The following is a 20018-nucleotide window of genomic DNA, read 5'->3' on the forward strand; positions in this document are numbered from 1 at the left end:
ACATAACATTTGTAACCTGTGACCAAAATTTTGGGCTCAGCAGAGCAGGACCAATTCTAAAGGCCAACCCAAGAAGGTTATTTTATCTTTTGGGCTTGTTCCTCTTTAGATGACTTATAGAAAGCTATACAAAGGTTGATTAGCTTACCCAGGGGTCACATAGCTAAAAGGTTACAGAGTTTATATTAGAGCAGGCCTTCATATTCCTAGTCTAGTATTTTACTGTGCTGCTTCTATGAAATAGATTTTTTAAAAGCCATATCTTCTGTCTTATAATTAAGAATAAGTATTAATTCCAAGACAGAAGAACAATACGGGCTAGACAATTGTTGTTAAGTGACTTGCCCAGGGTCACACAACTAGGAAGTGTCTGAGGCTTAGATGAACTCAGGACCTCTTATCTCTAGGCTTGGCTCACAATCTACTGAGCCACTCAGCTGCCCCCCCTTTGAAATACACTTTTAAAAGCTATCTTTGCACAAGACTTTAAAAAACATTGTACTGAGAATTTGTAGAACTATAAAGGCTAAGTTATTCCAAAGTACACCTCAATTTTAATTTATAGTATTCATATTCTTTGAGGAACTCTTTGAGAGTGTATTCAGAGAATAATAATGGAGATAGTCAAGGATAACATAAATGCAGTTCATGTTGGCTTTTGATTTTTTTTCTTATGTTAGACAAAATTAGGCCCATAAGAAAAATATAATAGTAAAATCATATTTTATTATCCACAAATAGCATTTTGGTTTGATTTCATCTTGAAAGAAAAGTGCTATTATTAGTTACCTTAAGTTACTTTATCCTACTCTGCTTTGGTTAGCTTTTGTTCAGTTGACTGACCACAGACTGTGGAGCTAGGACTTCTAAACCTGCATGATAATCTCATAATTTTGTTCTAATTATCTAGTTTAAAATGTGGAGAGATAATATGAATAAAGTGGGAAAAGCAGCGTCTTTATATAAAGAAAGATTTGGCTTTCTAATGGAATTTCAGTCTTTTTCTTCCAGAAAACTGCTGAACTCTGAAATTACTATTTTACTTTTCTATTATAAATATTATGAACCAAATTTACTTTGTGATGTAATTAATATTTCCTTATGGTTAAATAAGATTAATTTCTTTCTTGTTCTTTTAGTTTTTTTCTTCAAAGAAGCAGTATTGGCAAGGTAAAATCATTTTCACTTTGTATTTAAATGTAATTGTCTTAGGGGACAGCTGGGTGGCTCAGTGGATTGAGAGCCAGGCCTAGAGATGGGAGGTCTTCATTTCAAATCTGGCCTCAGACACTTCCTACCTGTATGACCCTGGGCAAGTCACTTAACCCCCATTGCCTAGCCCTTACCACTCTTCTGCTTTGGAGCCAATACACAGTATTGACTCCAAGAAGGAAGGTAAGGGTTTAAAAAAAATTAATAAAAAAATAAATGTAATTATCTTTCTTGGAAATTCTGAAGAATTTAGTTTAGAATGAAAAAAAGTATATCAGATTATTTGTTATATTTAAAAGCATTAGCTTATAAGGGTATTTGAAAATGGAAACATCTCTATGTAACTGGGGTAGTTAAAAAGCCTAAATGTGTTAAGTATACACAATACATGTATGCAATATATACTTATATTTATAGTGTTAGGTTAGTACTGTTACAGGGGATTTGGAAGGATGTTATCAGGGACTTGCTAGGGAGGTAATATGGGATTAGGTAGGATGTAATAGGGAGATGCAGGATATAATATGAGGCTGAAGCTAGGGGTAATAACAGGTAGGATCAGGGAATAAAACAAGACAAGGGAAAGGCTGGAGGTAATCAAGTGAACAGACTAGGTAGTAGGGAAGTTAAGGCAATATAGTGGATGAGGAAGGTTCAGTGATAAAGGATGGTAGTTGAGGTGGTAGGAGAAATAAGGAAATGTCTGAGTTCAGGGAGTATAACACTGAGGTAACTAGGATTTCAAAGGAGAGGATGAATTAATCTAAACAGGAAAACAGCAGTAGGGAATACAGACTAGGACTTATGCTAAAGACAAAACACTGAAGGGAAATAGACTGATTGAAATTAACTACAGGCTTTAGTTAATATCACAGGAAGGGACTTGTTTTGAAGTTACACTTCCTTCAAGATGGATACCCTGGCTTCCCTCAAACCCAGAGTATTTATCCCAAATTTATCCCAAATTTATTCAGAGAAGAATCCTCTTCTTCCCTGTCTTACTAATTAACTAATGAAGTAACCAAAAGGTCTGTTTAAACACAAAGGGATTTATTGTCTTCTCAGGATAGATTGTCAGGGTGAAAGGATCAAGGAAGCCCTAACAGCTGCTTAGAGAAACCTCAGGTGGGGGAAGGGAAGTAGGAATGGAGTCTGAGAAAGGTTCTGCCTTTACTCAGCTCTCAAGGTGATTTTGAAATCAAAAGGGATTAGGATGATGGATACAAAACCTCTCTAGATAAATTACTGCAAGGGTAGGGCTAAACTCTCACAGATTTGGACTAACTCTCTGATTCACTCTCCTTATTCACTCCTCTCAGACATTTGGGTAAGGGAAATTAAGGTAGGAAATGAGGTAGGGTATGGAGATTCAAAGGTTTTATCTAGATTAACAAATCTCAAAAAACACTCCAAAGCTAGGCTAGGTTTCAATCTCAAGAAGGAGAAGAAGGAGTTCAGCTGGACCCTGGTTCTCTCCACTGAGTTCCCAGGTCCCACTGAAACTTTTTCCCCAAGATTCTAAACTCCTAACTGACATAAGAACTCAGCCAAAGCCTGCAAAACTGTTATGCCCCCCCTCTCTGTACTACAGTACTCTGTGCCATTTAAAGTTGCATTGTGGGGCAGCTGGGTAGCTCAGTGGAATGAGAGTCAGGCCTAGAGACAGGAGGTCCTAGGTTCAAACCCAGCCTCAGCCACTTCCCAGCTGTGTGACCCTGGGCAAGTCACTTGACCCCCATTGCCCACCCTTACCAATCATCCACCTATGAGATAATACACCGAAGTACAAGGGTTTAAAAAAAAAATTAAAAAAAAAAAGTTGCATTGTGATCAGCAAGAACATTCAGGGCTTATGGGGTATTTTGATGTTTTATTTTGTCTTGGTTTTGCTCTTAGTTTCCAGCATTCTGCTGTAGACAGGACACCAGATAATTTTTTTTTGAAGTTGTAAACTATTTTAATTAAAGATCATCCAAAAAACTGTTTCTAACTTTAAATAAATTTTTATCCCAAATTTATTCTATTCTCTTACCTGGATACTACCTGCCAAGCTTAACATTAATCTTTCTTTGATGGCCAGACCATTGTTCTGATTGTCACTGGTCATTCACTGTCTACTTCAGAAGATGTAGGAGATTGGGCTGAATTGTACTAGCCCTAGGACCCACCCTTGTAGTTAGATTTTAAAAAAAGGAAATCTGATATTAGCTTATTTTCTCATTTACCATTTCTCATAAAAATAAAGTATGAAAATGTGTGAATTTAAAAAAAATTATTCTTAATTGTATTCTAGTTAAGTTTTTCCATAGAAAGTCAAATCTTCAAGGAACTGTAGGAATCATCCAATCTTACTACCCCTTGTTTTACAGATAACGAAACTGAGACTCTGTGAGTGTTACTACCTCTGGTCACCCAGTGGCCGAGCTGGAACTCAAACTCAGCTCTCCATAAGTTCAGTGTATTTTTGAAGCAATATTTCCCCCTTTTTCCCCCTCACAATTTAAAGCATCTTTTTTAAAAGATAGATATGCATGTGGTTTAAATAACTCTGCAGGTCAAGTTTTACAATATGAATAAATTAGTGGTTTTATAGCCATAGTATCCCTAACTTCAATCAATTGCTTTCTTTATTTTGAAAAAGAACCGAGCTCAAGCTGCCATGGAACTCTTACAAGAATTAAATAGTGACGTCTCTGGAAGTTTTGTGGAAGAGGTGTGTGCATCTTTAACTTATTGCTGCTTTTCATAGAGTCATTTTACAACGAGTTCTCCTAAGAACTGATGAAAATTCTAAGAATTTGTTGTCTTGAATCTTAAATAATGCCATTTAGGTAGCTTTGACTTGATTTAACTTTAGTAGTGCTTGCATTACTTCCTGTTTTCTAACATTATTTGAAACTGTTTCTGTTACTGAAATGTAAATGTCAAATTGTTGGATTTTTTTTCCCCTGTCCTATTTAGAATCCAGAAAAACTCCTAGACAATGATCCTTCATTTTTCTGTAGGTTTGATGTGGTGGTAGCGACTCAGTTGCCAGAAAGGTACATCTTTATGTCCACAGCCATTGGGGTGAGGGGGGAAGGGGCTTTAATTCTGTTCTTCGGTTTAGATTGTTCTTTTTCCAGAAAACTTGGTACTATGCAGATAATGCACGACTACTACATAGTAGCTTTGTTTGAATGCATGAATAAATGTATTAGATACATAAAAGCCTGAATGCTTTTATCGTAAGCACCTAGAAACTGGTCATCCCTCAGAAGAGAGACAAAGGAATAAAGTGGTGAAGGGGAACATTTTATTTAATATTAATTAGAGTAGTACCTTACATATTTACCAGATAAGATAGAACCATCAATAGCAATTATGGTTATGGGAAACATTTAAGTCTTAAGTGGTTTATGAGCCCACAGTCTAATGGGGAGACAATAAACAAATACATACAAATACTACATGCAAGATAAAAGTAAATAATTGACAGAAGGCAGGCACTGGAATTAGAAGGGATTAGGAAAGGCTTCTTGGAGGGATGGGATTTTAACTGTGACTGGAAGGAAGCCAGGAGGCAGAGAGGAGTATTCTGGGCCTGGGGGACAGCCAGATGAAATGCTCAGGCCAGAAACACATACCAGAAAAGAGAGCTTTAAGTTTCATTTTTTTCATCCTTTTTCATGTTTGGGGTATGTTTGCATCTATTTTCTTCTTCGTATTTTGATGTATTGTGCTTTCCTTTGTAGTACATTGCTACAATTAGCAGAAATCCTTTGGAATGCTTGCATCCCTCTTTTGGTCTGTAGAACATATGGTCTGGTTGGTTATATGAGGATCATTATAAAAGAACATCCAGGTAAGAGTGTTTAAAAGAAATTTGAGTTTGAATTTGTGTGTGGATATATTTGTGTGCAGGTATATATACATATAGGTTTTAGAAAGTGAATTTTAGTTTTATACAGATTATTGCAATAAGTTCTTTTTTTCCCCTTAGCCCTTACCTTCTGTCTTAGTATCAGTTCTAAGACAGGAGAGTCACAAGGGCTAGGCAATGAGGGTTAAGCTACTTTCCCAGGAACACATGAATAGGAAGTACCTGAGAATAGATTTAAATCTAAGTCTCCTTGATTTCAGGCCTGGAGTTCTATCCCCTGTACTTCCTAGCTCCTCTTCCCCACTCCCTAAAAATGTGGTTTTAAGCTACTAAAGCTTAACTAAAATGATTGAGGACCCATAGGATGCTCTATTCTGTATCAGACATTGTATTTACATACTTTTTGTTTTAATCACATTGAAGATTATTCTACCCCTAGAAGAATTGTTTTAGAGGTATAGTTGTTGCAAATTTTATTAGAAGTCGAGATTCTTTTTTACTTTGGTTTATAATATGTCCATCCCAAAGCATACATATACCTTTTCTTGACTATCAAAGGAAAAGGAGATACCATTTATTTTGAGCAATGAGTTTAATTAGTGAAAGAGAAGTGTCTGCCAAGAGTTTAAACCCTGACTCTACTACTTATTCACTGTGACTCTGGGCAAGTCATTTTTCCTTTCTTTGGGCTCAGTTTCTCAGTATCTGTGAAATAAGGGAATTCAACAGGAAATAATAGATCCTAGGACTAGAAAGACTGTAGAAGTCATGTAATCCATCCACTTCATTTTATAGATGAAGAACTGAAAGTCCAGAGAGTGAATGAAATGATTTGCTCAAGGTCATTCAGGAAGTAATCAGGAGAGCAGGGGTTTGAACCTAGATTCTTTGACCCCATGTCTAATGCTTTCTACTATCTTGTTCTGTCTCATAACTAAACTGATCTCTAAAGCTCTTTCTAGCTCTCACTTTTCATCCTATAAGTAAATTCAGCTGGTCATATATCTCATTTGTTTCACAGTAATAGAATCTCATCCAGATAATGCATTAGAAGATCTTCGTCTAGATAAACCATTTCCTGAGCTAAGAGAGCATATACAGTCCTATGATTTAGACCACATGGAGAAAAAGGTTGGTACTACATTTATAATTTGTTCTTATGACTAGAAATAAGTACGCTTTTTAACTGGTTTGTTTTTGCAGTTGGTCATCTTTTAAGTTGAACACCTTTAAGGGTCATCTTCTCCTTAGGTAGCTTAGGGTCTTCTACTCATTTCATATATTCCAGTATAGGACTCTTGATTTCAAAAATCAGGCGGTTTATATTTTCTTACATAACCATATGAATCCATTAAATACGTTCATTAAGCTTATTAATAACCATATAAAGAGAAGATACATTTTTTTCCTCTAGACTGAGAATACCAATAGAATTCCTAGCCTCCTCTCACCTCCTATTTAATACATAGCTGTCTTTTAAAGATCAGTTCAGATTCTACCTCTTCTTCCCAACGGGTAGTCAACTTGTTTTCTCTCAAATCCCACAGCCTGCTTTTAGCTTCTAGAAGGATGAGTAATGACCTTTCCTTCCCTCAGACCTCAGAAAGGACTTTGCCCTTCTCTTACACATTCGCCAGGAGTTATTTTGCATTGTTGTCCTTTTACCTATGTCTTATCCTCATACTGGACAATAAACTCCACAAGGGCTGAGTTTTAAAATTTTCTAAACTCTGTTTCTCTCCCAAAGCTTGGCATATAGAAGATGCTTAGTAATTATTTGCTGAATAAAAGTGGAATCCTAAAATCTGAATTCTAGTTCAGCTGATTTGTAGCACCTACTGTAATCCCGTTCTGGATCTTACTAGGACCTTGCCTAAACTTACTTCTCTACCAAGAGATGGTGGATTATAATAGCATGAGGCAATCAGTACACATTTATTAGGCATCTCCTTTGTGCAAGGCCTGGGGGATACAAAGGCCAGAATGCAATAATACCTGCTCAGATGAAGAGATAACATGGACACATATAAGCATATGCAGAATCAGTATGCAGTTGTAGGGAGGAAGAGAGCTAGCAATTGAGATCAGAAAGAAATCCTTGCAGAAGGCAGTGCTTAAACTGAGTCTCGAAGGAAATGAGGAATTCTGAGGGTTGAAAGTGAACAGAGTGCATTCTAGCCTATGGGGACGGTTAGTACCAAAGCACAGAGATAGAGACGGATATTCATCTTGCCAGAAGGGAAGAACATATAGTAGAAAGGTCATGTGAGACCAGGTTGTGAAGGACTTTAACTGTCAAATAGATGAATTTATATTTTATCCTAGAGGGAGTAGGGAGCTACTGAGACTGACTCTCAGAAAAACCTAGAAAGGGCAGGAGTGTGGAGAATACATTTGAGAGGGAAGAGGCAGAGAGATCAATTAGAAGACTGTTGGCAGTAGACCAGACATGAGGTGATGCTGAATTAAGATAAAGGTTGTGTAAATAAAAAGAAATGAATGAATCTGAGAAATGTTGTGGAAGTAGATAGGTAAGAACTGGCAATTTATTTTGAGTATTTGGAGTGAATGAAAAAGAGGAGTAAAAAATAGTGCTGAGGTTTCAGTAGGGAAATTTTTGGGGAAAGATAATGGGTTCTCTAAGATGTATGCTGTATTTAAGATATTCACAGGGTTTGCAGTTTGAAATGTCCAGTTGGCAATTTGTGATGTGGGATTAGCTCTTAAGAGAGAGACTGGGTCTGGTTACGTAAATCTGGGAATCATCTGAGTAGAGGTAACAATTAAACCTATAGAGATAATAAGTCTCCAAGTAAAAGATTGCAGAGACAAAAGACCAGGGCTCAGGACAACTTTGGGGTATACCCACAGTTTGAATGGTTGATAAACCAGTAAAGGGAAATAAGCAATGATCACACAGGAAGAGAACCAAGGAAGAGTAGCGTCACAAAAACATGAAGAGGAGAGAGTATTCAAGAGGAGAGGCTGGTGTTACAGAGAGAAACCAAGCCATTAGATTTGGCAACAAATAGTACATTGAGAATTAGCTAGGTAGCACAGTGGATAGAGAACCAGGTCTTGAATTAGGAAGACCTAGGTTCATATCTGGCCTCAAGACTCTTCCTAGCTGTGCGCAGTCATGGACAAGTCATTTAATCCCAGTTGGCTAGGTTATACCACTTCCTGGTTTGGCATTGATACTTAAATATTGATTCTGAGACAGCAGGTATGGGTTTAAAAAAACAAAACAAAACAGTGCTTTGGTAACTTTGAAGAATAATCTCAATGGGATGATAACATCAGGAACTAGAGTGAAAAGAATTAAAAAGTCAGAAAAAAGGAAGCAGATGAAGTGAGTAAGGAGAACTTTTTCTAGAAGTTTGGCTGGTAAAGGGAAGAGAGATACAAGGTAGGTATTAGAAGAACCACCACTCTGATTTTATAACAGAAGGAGTTGAAATTCAGAGAAGTTCGTGATTTTTTACGTGCTCATGACCAGTAATTAGGAATGTTGTGTAAAAATGAAAAAAAAAATACTGGGAAGCAATTATCTGAGCCATACTGACGTTTCTTTGTAGAAAGTTGTAAATTGCAAAATATCAGGGTCCAGACCCATCCCAGCTTGGCCAAAGACCCAGTGCTTATGTGTCACTGGTTAACCTCCCTTAAAAGGAGAATGGTCTTCTGAACATCATTTCTTAAATGGATGACCAGAGAACATCTCCTCAGTGATATAATTATTAATCTATATATGGTAAAAGCCAAGGTCATCCTTTTAGCTTCGAAACCAAATGAGATATCATACTATTTGGACACCTTCCAGGATGCTGGATGCCTACATGTAGTTCCCCTTGGAAGGGTATCTTGCCAAGGCATTTCAAAGGATTTTCTTTGTGATTTTACTCACAATTATGATTATTGATTACTGATTCTCATACAGTTATTCAATTAATTAATAATTTTGGGGTTATTCCTAATCATTCATTCTGAATATGATTTATGATATTGGCCATCTAAGAGGATTACATACAGAAATTATACACACACAATATTAATAAAACAACAAATATATCTTAATTAAAACAGCTTAATTAAGTTATCTTTTACATTTGGAGTAGGAATTCTAACCCTGGTCTCTTGGTTTCAAGTGTGTTTTATTAGCCATTACTTTGTATTCACCATTTTTTTCTTTCTCTTGTTTTTAGGATCATAGCCACACTCCATGGATTGTGATTATAGCTAAGTATCTAGCACAGTGGTACAGTGAAGTAAGTCTTTTGTGTGTGTGTGTGTGTGTGTGTGTGTGTGTGTGTGTGTGTGTGTGTGTTTTAATAGGCATTATATTTTCAGCATGTTAAAAAAACACTAGTTGTTATATTTTTTGGCTATACTTTTTTCCTTGGGCAAAAGGACTTTTAAAATTGGGGACTTGTTTTTATATGCTTTTTAATCAGCAAAAATATTAGTTAGGTTATAAATTCATATTAATGTCATTAGACTTTTGGGGGAGAAAAGTTGGGAATGTGTAGCAAAATATTGTAAAATGATATTTTAAATTCAACCAATGACTCTGGTTATTAAAAAACATTATTTGGTTATATGAAAAAAGTGAATATTAATTACCTATGTAGATGTGGGAATTTAAAACATCTGAACTCTATAGACTGTTGTATATTGAATTTACATAACCATGTGGGGCTTTTAATTTTAATACTTTAGAAGAATGGACAAATACCTAAAACGTATAAAGAGAAAGAAGCCTTCAGAGAATTAATTCGACAAGGTAATATTATAGAATGTAATTGTGGATTGTACCAATTTCAAAGAATAGCCAAATATATGGCTTTTTGGTTGTCTCAAGTTTTTTTTGAGACTACATTTCTTTTTTTAAACCTTTACCTTCTCTCTTCATATTACTTCTAAGACAGAAGAGGGGTAAGGGCTAGGCATTTGGGGTTAAGTAACTTGCCCAGGGTCACAAAGGTAGGAAGTGTCTGAGGCCAGATTTGAACCCAGGACCTCCTTGACTGTAGACCTGGAGTTTTATTCACTTCACTACCCCTGAGACTACATTTCTTTACATAATTTAGTACCTATTCCATCAGCTAGAGTTAAATCCTTTTTCTTTAGGGAGGCTAAAATTCATTTTTCATTTAAAGTTTTTTTATGATAAACCATATCCATCCATCCTATGGTACAGTGTAGTGACTTGCCAGATATTGCTAGAGTGTGAGACGATGAAGAGAAAAAAAGAAGGAAGAGTTCATCTCTCTGTTAATTTCTGCTCAAACAGGTATTCTGAAGAATGAAAATGGAGTTCCAGAAGATGAAGAAAATTTCGAAGAAGCAATTAAAAATGTGAACACAGCACTAAGTACTACTCAGGTATTGTGGGCATTATCAACTCATTAAATAGTCATCGAGTATTTTGAAGTACTTGCTATGTGTCATTCATAATGCTAAGTGCTATGAATACAAAGAAAGGCCAAAATATTTTCCCCACTCTCAAGAAGCTCACACTGGAAGGCAATCTGAGCAAGAAGGGACTGTGGGGAGAAGAAGGGATGGCGACTGAGAAAGGGCTCTTCTCTTGTCAAGAAGTGAGGAGGGAGAACCCTCTAGGCATAGAGGACAGTTAGTATAAATCCATGAAAGAGGGAGTTGGAGGCCTAGTCAAGGAATAATAGGAGAGTCATTAGAGCTAGATCAGAGTTCACAGAGAAGGAATAAAGTTTAAAAAGACTGGCCAAGGGGGAAGCTGGGTGGCTCAGTGGATTGAGAGCCAGGCCTAGAGACAGGAGGTCCTAGGTTCAAATCTGGCCTGAGACACTTCCTAGCTGTGTGATCCTGGGCAAGTCACTTAACCCTAATTTTATGCCTTGCTCTTACTACTTTTCTGCCTGTGAGCCCATACACAGTATTGACTCCAAGACAGAAGGTAAGGGTTTAAAAAAAATAAAAATAAAACTAAGACAACTGGCCAATTGGTCAAGGGCTTGATTTTTAAAATTTAATTGTATTTATGAATATTTTTTGTTAATTTATTGGTCTCTTTCACCCCACTCCATTCTTGCTTTTTCCCCTAAAACTCTTACCTTGAGTCTTAGAATTGATACTAAGTATGCTTGGTATAATCTAAATAAAATCTTAGTGTGATCTAAGGTACTTTGTATGATTAATATTAAGTATCAATTCTAAGACCGAGGAGCAACAAGGGCTAGGAAATTGGGGTTAGGTGACTTAACCTGGGTCATACAGATAGGAAGTGTCTGAGACCAGATTTGAACTTGAGACCTCTTGTCTTCAAGTCTGGCTCTCTGTTCACTGAGTCACCTCGCTGCCCCTCTGAGTCTTGTATTTGAAAGTCATATTTTCTGTTCATCTCTGATCTTTTTGTCGGGAATGCTTTAAAGCCCTCTGTTATATTAAATTTTTTTTTAACGAATATACTCAGTTTTTCTGGATAGGTTATTCTCTATTGTAATCCTGATTCATTTGCCTTCCAGAATAGCATAATCCCATTCCACCTCCTCTCACCTCCTGTTCCTTTAACATGATAGCTGTTAAATCTTGTGTGAGCCTCACTTGGCCCCACAGTATTTGAGTTGTTTCTTTCTAGCTACTTGAAGTATTTTTTCTTTGGCCTGAGAGTTCTGAAATTTGACTGTAATATTCCTGAGAGTTTTTGTTTTGGGATCTCTTTCAGGAAGTAATTGGTGGCTTCTTTAAATTTCTATTTTACTCTCTGGTTCTGGGATATAGGAGCATTTTTCTTTATAACTTTCTGAAATATGATGTCTGGACTCTTTCTTTTACCATGGCTTTCAGGCAGTCTAATAATTCTTAAATTATCTCTCTGTTTTCTGTTTTCTAGGTCAGATGTTTTTCTGATGAGATTTTTCACATTTTCTTCTATTTTTCATTCTTTTAACTTTGTTTTATTGTTACTTGATGTTTCATGGAATCATTAGCTTCCTCTTACCCAGTTTTAATTTTTAAAGAGTTATTATCATCAGTGAAGTTTTGTACTTCTTTTACCATTTGGCCAATTTGTTTGGTTTGTTTTTTTAAGGTATTTTTATGTGCCTCTTTTACTAAGATGTTAAATAACTTTTGATAATTTTTTTGTACCATTCTCATTTCTTTCCCCAAATTTTCTTCTGCTACTCTTATTTGATTTTTTTAAATTATTTTTTAGCTCTTATAGGAATTTTTGTTGGGTTTGTAGGTAATTCACTTTTTTTCTCTTTAAGACTTTGCTGGTAGCTGTTTTGACATGGTTATTTTCTTTTGAGTTTGTAGTTAATAGATTGTTATGGTCAGATTCTTTTTTTTGTTGTTTGCTCAGTTTTCCAGCCTATCTTGTGATTTCAAACTTTATGTTAAAGTTGGGCTCTTTTCCTGTGGTGGGGTTAGGGGAGCAGTGTCCCAAGCTTAAGGCTGTTTTAACACTGTTTTTATCATTGCTGTTTTTGGTGTTGGTTCTAGAGGTTTGGAAGTTTTCAGTCTTCCAAGGTAATGTTGTCTGGAGAGAGATATATTCATTGCTCTTCTTGTCTGTACTTTGGTCTTTACCCAGGAATGGCCCTTGCTTTCTTAGAATGAAAAGTGCCCTGATCTGTTGGGACAAGAAGTCATACTATTCCACAGAGCACTTGTTCCTTTGGGGACAGCAAGTGATACTGCCCTTTAGGGTCCTTGATCCTTTGTCATTGAAAGCATTGTGCTTCTTAGGGTTCCTGATATCTTGTTATTTCACACCCTCTCTGTTCTGGAGCTGTGACCTGGAAGTGGGTGTAGATAGTAGAATTCCAAACAGTGCCTGGTCCTGTGCCTAGTGCTAGCACAGGCTTTTTCCAACTAGTTGCCAGATCCCCATCATCTCTGGTTTGAGAACTGAAGCTGCTGCTGCTGTTGTTGTTGGCTCCTCCAGGGCCCACAGCTGGTGTTGCTACCATGTGGGCTCCAGGCCAGCCCTTGTCCCGGTGTCACAGCCTTCTCCTTTCAACCTCTTAAGTTGTCTTGGTCTGGAAAAATGTCTCACCCTGACCTTTTGTAGGTTCTTCTGAAGAATTTGATTTGAGGTGTTATTTTCACATTGTTTGGGGGGGGAATGTTTGGAGAATCCATAGACTTTTATTTTTTATTTTTTTTACATGATTCATGTTTTTACTTTCCCCTTCACCCACCCGCACATTTCCACTGGTTTTAACACGTGTGATCAGTCAAGACTTATTTACATAGTTGCATTGGTGTGGTCATTTAGTGTCTACATCCCCAACCATGTCCCCATCAACCCATGTGTTCAAGCAGTTGTTTTACTTCTGTGTTTCCACTCTTGCAGTTCTTCCTCTGAATGTGGGTAGCGTTCTTTTCCATAGATTCCTCAGAATTATCCTGGGTCACTGCATTACTGCTAGTACAGAAGTTCATTACATTCAATTTTACCACAGTGCATCAGTCTCTGTGTACAATGTTCTTCTGGCTCTGTTCCTTTCACTCTGCATCAGTTCTTGGAGGTCTTTCCAATTCACATGCAATTCCTCCAGTTTATTATTCCTTTGAGCACAATAGTATTCTATCACCATTATATACCACAATTTGTTCAGCCATTCCCCAATTGAAGGGCTTTTCCTCGTTTTCCAGTTTTTTGCCACCACAAAAAGCGAGGCTTTAAATATCTTTGTACAAGTCTGTTTATCTATGATCTCTTTGGGGTACAAACCCAGCAATGCTATGGCTGGATCAAAGGGCAGGTAGTCTTTTAAAGCCCTTTGGGCATAGTTCCAAATTGCCATCCAGAATGGTTGGATCAGTTCACAATTCCACCAGCAGTGCATTAATGTCCCAATTTTGCCACATCCCCTCCAACATTCATTACTCTCCCCTGCTGTCATTTTAGCCAATCTACTAGGTGTGAGGTGATACCTCAGAGTTGTTTTGATTTTCATTTCTCTTAATTATTAGAGATTTAGAACACTTTCTCATGTGCTTATTCATAGTTTTTATTTCTTTATCTGAAAATTGCCTATTCCTTGCCCATTTATCAATTGGGGAATGGCTTGATTTTTTTATACAATTGATTTAGCTCCTTGTATATTTGAGTAATTAGACCTCTGTCAGAGTTTTTTGTTATAAAGACTTTTTCCCAGTTTGTTGTTTTCCTTCTGATTTTGGTTGCATTGTTTTTGTTTGTACAAACCCTTTTTAATTTAATATAATCAAAATTATTTATTTTACATTTTGTAATTTTTTTCTAACTCTTGCTTGGTTTTAAAATCTTTCCTTTCCCATAGATCTGACAGGTATACTATTCTATGTTCACCTAATTTTCTTATAATTTCCTTCTTTATATTCAAGTCATTCATCCATTCTGAATTTATCTTAGTGTAGGGTGTGAGATATTGATCTAAACCTAATCTCTCCCATATTGTTTTCCAATTTTCCCAACAGTTTTTGTCAAATAGTGGATTTTTGTCCCCAAAGTTGGGCTCTTTGGGTTTATCATACACTGTCTTACTGACATCACTTACCCCAAGTCTATTCCACTGATCCTCCCTTCTGTCTCTTAGCCAGTACCATATCATTTTGATGACTGCTACTTTATAGTATAGCTTAATATTTGGTACTGCTAGGCCACCTTCCTTCACGTTTTTTTCCATTATTTCCCTTGATATTCTTGATATTTTGTTCTTCCAAATGAACATTGTTATAGTTTTTTCTAATTCAGTAAAAAAATTTTTTGGTAGTTTGATAGGTATGGCGCTAAATAGGTAAATTAATCTGGGTAGAATGGTCATTTTTATTATGTTAGCTCATCCTACCCATGAGCAATCAATGTTTTTCCAATTGTTTAGATCTAGTTTTAATTGTTTGGAAAGTGTTTTGTAGTTATGTTGGTATAATTCCTGTGTTTGTTTTGGTAGATAGATTCCTAAGTATTTTATATTGTCTAGGGTGATTTTTTTTTTTAATTTTTTTAAACCCTTAACTTTCTGTGTATTGATTTTATAGGTGGAAGATTGGCAAGGGTAGGCAATGGGGGTCAAGTAACTTGCCCAGGGTTACACAGCTGGGAAGTGTCTGAGGCCGGATTTGAACCTAGGACCTCCTGTCTCTAGGCCTGGCTCTCAATCCACTGAGCTACCCAGCTGCCTCATGTCTAGGGTGATTTTAAATGGTGTTTCTCTTTCTACCTCTTGCTGCTGTGATGTGTTGGAAATACATAGAAATGCTGATGATTTATGTGCATTTATTTTGTATCCTGCAACTTTGCTAAAGTTTTTTTTTATTATTTCCACTAGCTTTTTAGTTGATTCTCTAGGATTTTTTAAGTAGACCATCATATCATCTGCAAAGAGTGAAAGCTTAGTCTACTCATTGCCTGTTTTGATACCTTCAATTTCTTTTTCTTCTCTAATTGCTACTGCTGGTGTTTCTAGTACAATGTTAAATAATAGAGGTGATAATGGGCATCATTGTTTCACGCCTGATCTTATTGGGAAGGCTTCTAATTTATCCCCATTGCATATGATGCTTGTTGATGGTTTTAGATATATGCTGTTTATTATTTTCAGGAAAGGTCCTTCTATTTCTAAACTTTCTAGTGTTTTCAATAGGAATGGATGTTGTATTTTGTCAAAGGCTTTTTCAGCATCTATTGAGAGAGATAATCATGTGATTTTTGTTGGTTTGCTTGCTGATATGGTCAGTTATGTGAATGGTTTTCCTGATGTTGAACCATCCTTGCATTCCTGGTATAAATCCCACTTGATCATAATGAATAACCCTTGTGATCTCTTGCTGGAGTATTTTTGCTAGTATTCTGTTTAAGATTTTTGCATCTATGTTCATTAAGGAGATTGTTCTGTAGTTTTCTTTCTCTGTTTTTGATCTACCTGGCTTTGGAATCAGTACCATATTAGTGTCATAAATGAAGTTTGGTAGGACTCCTTCTTTGCTTATTATGTCAAATAGTTTGTATAATATTGGAATTAGTTGTTCTTTGAAGGTTTGATAGAATTCACTTGTGAATCCATCTGGTCCTGGGGATTTTTTCTTAGGGAGTTCTTTGATGGCTTGTTCAATTTCTTTTTCTGATATAGGATTATTTAAGTATTCTATTTCTTCTACTGTTAATATAAGCAATTTATATTTTTGTAAATATTCATCCATCTCACCTAGATTGCTATATTTATTCCCATATAATTGCGCAAAATAGTTTTTAATGATCTCCCACTAGTATGGTTTTACTATCTCTTTCCTTCTTGAGCTCTGCCAGTTTCTCCTTTAGGAATTTGGATGCTATACCATTTGGTGCATACACGTTGAGCACTGTTATTGCCTCATTGTCTATACTGCCTTTTATCAGGATGTAATTACCTTCCCTGTCTCTTTTAACTGTTAAGATTAAAAATGATAAAGGCTGATATTATGAGAGAAAATAATATTTTAATTGCCATAGCCATATTGGTAAAATATATATGACCGCGCTAGCCTAGCTTTTTACCAACGGAGCCCATCCTCTCTCTCTGCACGCCAACCAGCTCCTCAGGAAGACCAAGGGCCTTCTTTAGGCCCTCCTCTCATTTAAACTGTCCTATGCGTGGGGACGTCTACGTCCCCACGCCCAAAGAACCGGAAACCGGAAACCCATTGGAATCACGGGAAATGTAGTCTGATAGTCCCCATGTGTCCATAGAAAATTTGTAACATACTTTTAAATGTCATCTCCCCAATTCCAAATACACATAACCAAATCTGCTTTTACTTTGGCTCTGTTAGAGATCATGATGGCCACTCCTGCCTTCTTTTTCTCATTCGAAGCCCAAAGGATTTTGCTCCAGCCCTTGACCTTAAGCCTGTGTATGTCCACTTGCCTCATAGGTGTTTCTTATAGACAACATATGGTAGAATTTTGGTTTCTAATCCACTCTCCTATTTGCTTCCGTTTTATGGACGAGTTTATCCCATTCACATTCAGAGTTATAATTATCAGTTGTGTATTCCCCAACATTTTGGTATCCTCTCCTAGTTCTACCTCTTCTTCTTCTCCTAGTTCTACCACCTTTTAAACCAGTGGTTTGTTTTAGACCAGTCTCCCTTGTCCCCTCCCTTGATTTACTATCCTTTCTACCCCCTCCCTTATTATTCCCCTCTTTTTATTTTTAAGGCCTAATGAATTTCCTCCCTCTTCTCCTCCCTTCCTTTTTTTGACCTCCCCACTCCCCCTGCTCCCCTTGGTTGTTCCCTTCTTTCTCAGTAGGGTTAGATAGAATTCTATATCCCAATGGATATAGCTACTCTTCCCTCTCAGGGTTAATTCTGCTGAGAGTAAGGTTTAAATATTACCTCTTAATGCTCTCTTCCTCTCCTTTTTATAATAGTATGGATTCCCTCCCCTTCCCATGCTCTCTTTGTGTGATATAGAATATCCTATTTTTCTTATTTATTCAAGTTTCTCTTGATACCATCTACTATTCACCCCCCCCCTCTTTTTTTTCCACGCCCCATCTCAGGTCATTTAGTGCTCCAACCTCTACATGAATAATTCTTCTAATTACTATAATAGTGAATACAGTTTTTGAAAATTACACATAACATTTCTCCATATAGGAATACAAATAATTTGATCTTATTAAAGCCCTCAAAGAGGTAAATTTAAGAATAAGAATTTTCTTTCTTTCCCTTCTGTTTTTTATTTACCTTTTCATGTTTCTCTTGATTTTTTGTGGTTGGATATCGAACTTTCCATTTACTCCTGGTCTTTTCTGTGCAAATACTTGGAAACCTTCTATCTTGTTGAATGCCCATTCTTTCCCGTGGAAGTATATAGTCAGTTTTAATGGGTACGTGATCCTTGGTTGTAGTCCCAGTTCTCTTGCCTTTCTGAATATCATATTCCAAGCCTTGTGGTCTCTTAGTGTGGAGGCTGCCACATCCTGTGTGATCCTGATTGGTGCCCCTTGATATCTGACTTGTCTCTTTCTGGCTTCTTATAAAATTTTTTCTTTTACTTGGAAGCTCTTGAATTTGGCTATTATATTCCTGGGAGTTGTCTTTTCAGGGTCTAGTGTAGAGGGTGGTCTATGGATCCTTTCAATGTCTATGTTGACCTCTTGTTGTAAAACTTCAGGGCAATTTTGCTGAATAATTTCTTTTAGTAAGGAGTCCAAATTTCTATTAATTTCTGGTTTTTCAGGAAGACCAATGATTCTCAAATTGTCTTTTCTAGACCTGTTTTCTTGATCTGTCATTTTCTCAGTGAGATATTTCATGTTTCCTTCTACTTTATCAGTATTTTGACTTTGCTTTATTTGTTCTTGCTGTCTTGAGAGATCATTGGCTTTTAATTGCCCTGTTCTAGTATTTAGAGACTGGTTTTCCTTTTCAGTCTGGTCTATCTGGTTCTTCAATGCTTCCAGCTGGTCATTTCTGGTCTTCAGTTTGATTATCAATTTATTTGATTTCTGAGCCTCCCTTTCCAATTGCGAAATTCTACCTTTTAAACTGTTATTTTCTTGCCAGATCTCTTTCGTCTTTCTCATAATCTCAGATTTGAACACTTCATGATCATGTGACCCATTTTCATTTCTTTGGGAAGATTTGGATGTCTTTAATTGTTTGCCCTCCTCTGTTTTCTGGGTTTTTCCTGTGCAGAAGTTATCAAGTGTTTGAGTTATTTTCTTGGTCTTCTTGTTTATTTCTTGGGTCTTGATTGGCATAATTTTTTTTTATCTGCCAGAAGTCTGAGTAAGGCAATATGATTCTCTTTGTATGGAGTTGGGGAGCAGGTTTTTGCCTGAGGCTACTTTGTGAGTGTCTTGGCTTCTCTGGGGACCCTCCTGGGGTCTCTGGTCTAGCTGTTTTCAGGGTCGAGCCCCTGTGTTCCTAGCCAGCTGCCCAGAGCTTGGGACTTGGCTCACACTTTCTCTTCCACCTGAGATTTTCCCCTGAGTCTGAGCGGGATGGGCGCTGTTGCCGCCTCTCTCAGCCCCACTCCCTTGTCCAAGGTCTGAGTTTTCCAGCCACCTTGGATCTCAGGTCCCGCTGTTCTCAGGGACAAGCTCCTAGTAGTGCCAGCTAGCTGCCAAGGGGCTAGACTTTGTGCCCCCGCTGGCTCTAACTCTGGAGTGCAGCGTCTGCCTCTGGTACTGTGGGTGGGAGAGGGGTGATCTGCTCGCGTTTTGATGGAAGCTGTTTACCCCCCTTATGGCGTGGAAGTGCCCAAATCCCACATACCTTCAATACTGCGCTCTATTGTGGGGTCCCTTCTTTCATCTGGATTTTGTTTTCTTGTCCTTTGGATGTATACTATATTGGTTGGTAAGGAGGGGAAGTGGCCCAGCTTCTACTCAGCCACCATCTTAACCCAGAAGTTTGTTTGGAGAGTCCAGATGCTTCCTCTGTCCTGCATTTTGGCTCTGTTCTTAGAGCAAAGTCAGTGAAGGACTTTAAGGGGCCAAATAAGATTTATATTTGATCCTGGAGATCTTAAGGAGCCTTGAGAGAGTTGATTGTATAAGGTTTATAAAGTGCTTTCTTATAACAACCTGTGAGTTATCTCTGTTATTCCTACTTTGCTTATGAGGAAACTGAAGGTCAGGGAAAAGAAGCAATTTGCCAGGTGTTACACAGCTTGTCACTATTATTATTAGGATGTGAACCCAGGTCTCCTCAGTACCAAGACCATGCTCTTTCTGCTCATCAGGGTCACCTCACATATTTTTTAAAATTGCCACAGGGAAAGGACTCAAATAAGAAAGGCAATAGATTTTAACAGAGTGGACATCGAAATAATAATGATGCATAGGAATTTGGGTGCAAACTTTCTGAATGTAGGTGGTGTGACTAAATACACATCTATAACACAAATAGAATCCTGTTTTAATGAGCTTGAAGAAATAGAAAAGCTGCTTTGCTATATGCAAATTGCATTAAAATG

At 37.2% G+C, this 20018-nt stretch overlaps 1 protein-coding gene across 1 annotated transcript in view; it reads left to right on the forward strand.

The window, feature by feature from the left end:
- NAE1 (NEDD8 activating enzyme E1 subunit 1) overlaps positions 1 to 20018 on the forward strand; it is a 55437-nt gene that overhangs the window by 12239 nt on the left and 23180 nt on the right. The window contains exons 4-11 of the mRNA XM_044663232.1: positions 1140 to 1170; positions 3854 to 3925; positions 4174 to 4253; positions 4947 to 5056; positions 6096 to 6205; positions 9280 to 9342; positions 9794 to 9857; positions 10368 to 10459. Coding sequence (XP_044519167.1) covers positions 1140 to 1170; positions 3854 to 3925; positions 4174 to 4253; positions 4947 to 5056; positions 6096 to 6205; positions 9280 to 9342; positions 9794 to 9857; positions 10368 to 10459 — 622 coding nt within the window. The remainder of the gene's footprint in view (positions 1 to 1139; positions 1171 to 3853; positions 3926 to 4173; positions 4254 to 4946; positions 5057 to 6095; positions 6206 to 9279; positions 9343 to 9793; positions 9858 to 10367; positions 10460 to 20018) is intronic.

The sequence above is a fragment of the Gracilinanus agilis genome, chromosome 2 (assembly GCF_016433145.1).
Source record: "Gracilinanus agilis isolate LMUSP501 chromosome 2, AgileGrace, whole genome shotgun sequence".
Lineage (NCBI taxonomy): Eukaryota > Metazoa > Chordata > Mammalia > Didelphimorphia > Didelphidae > Gracilinanus > Gracilinanus agilis.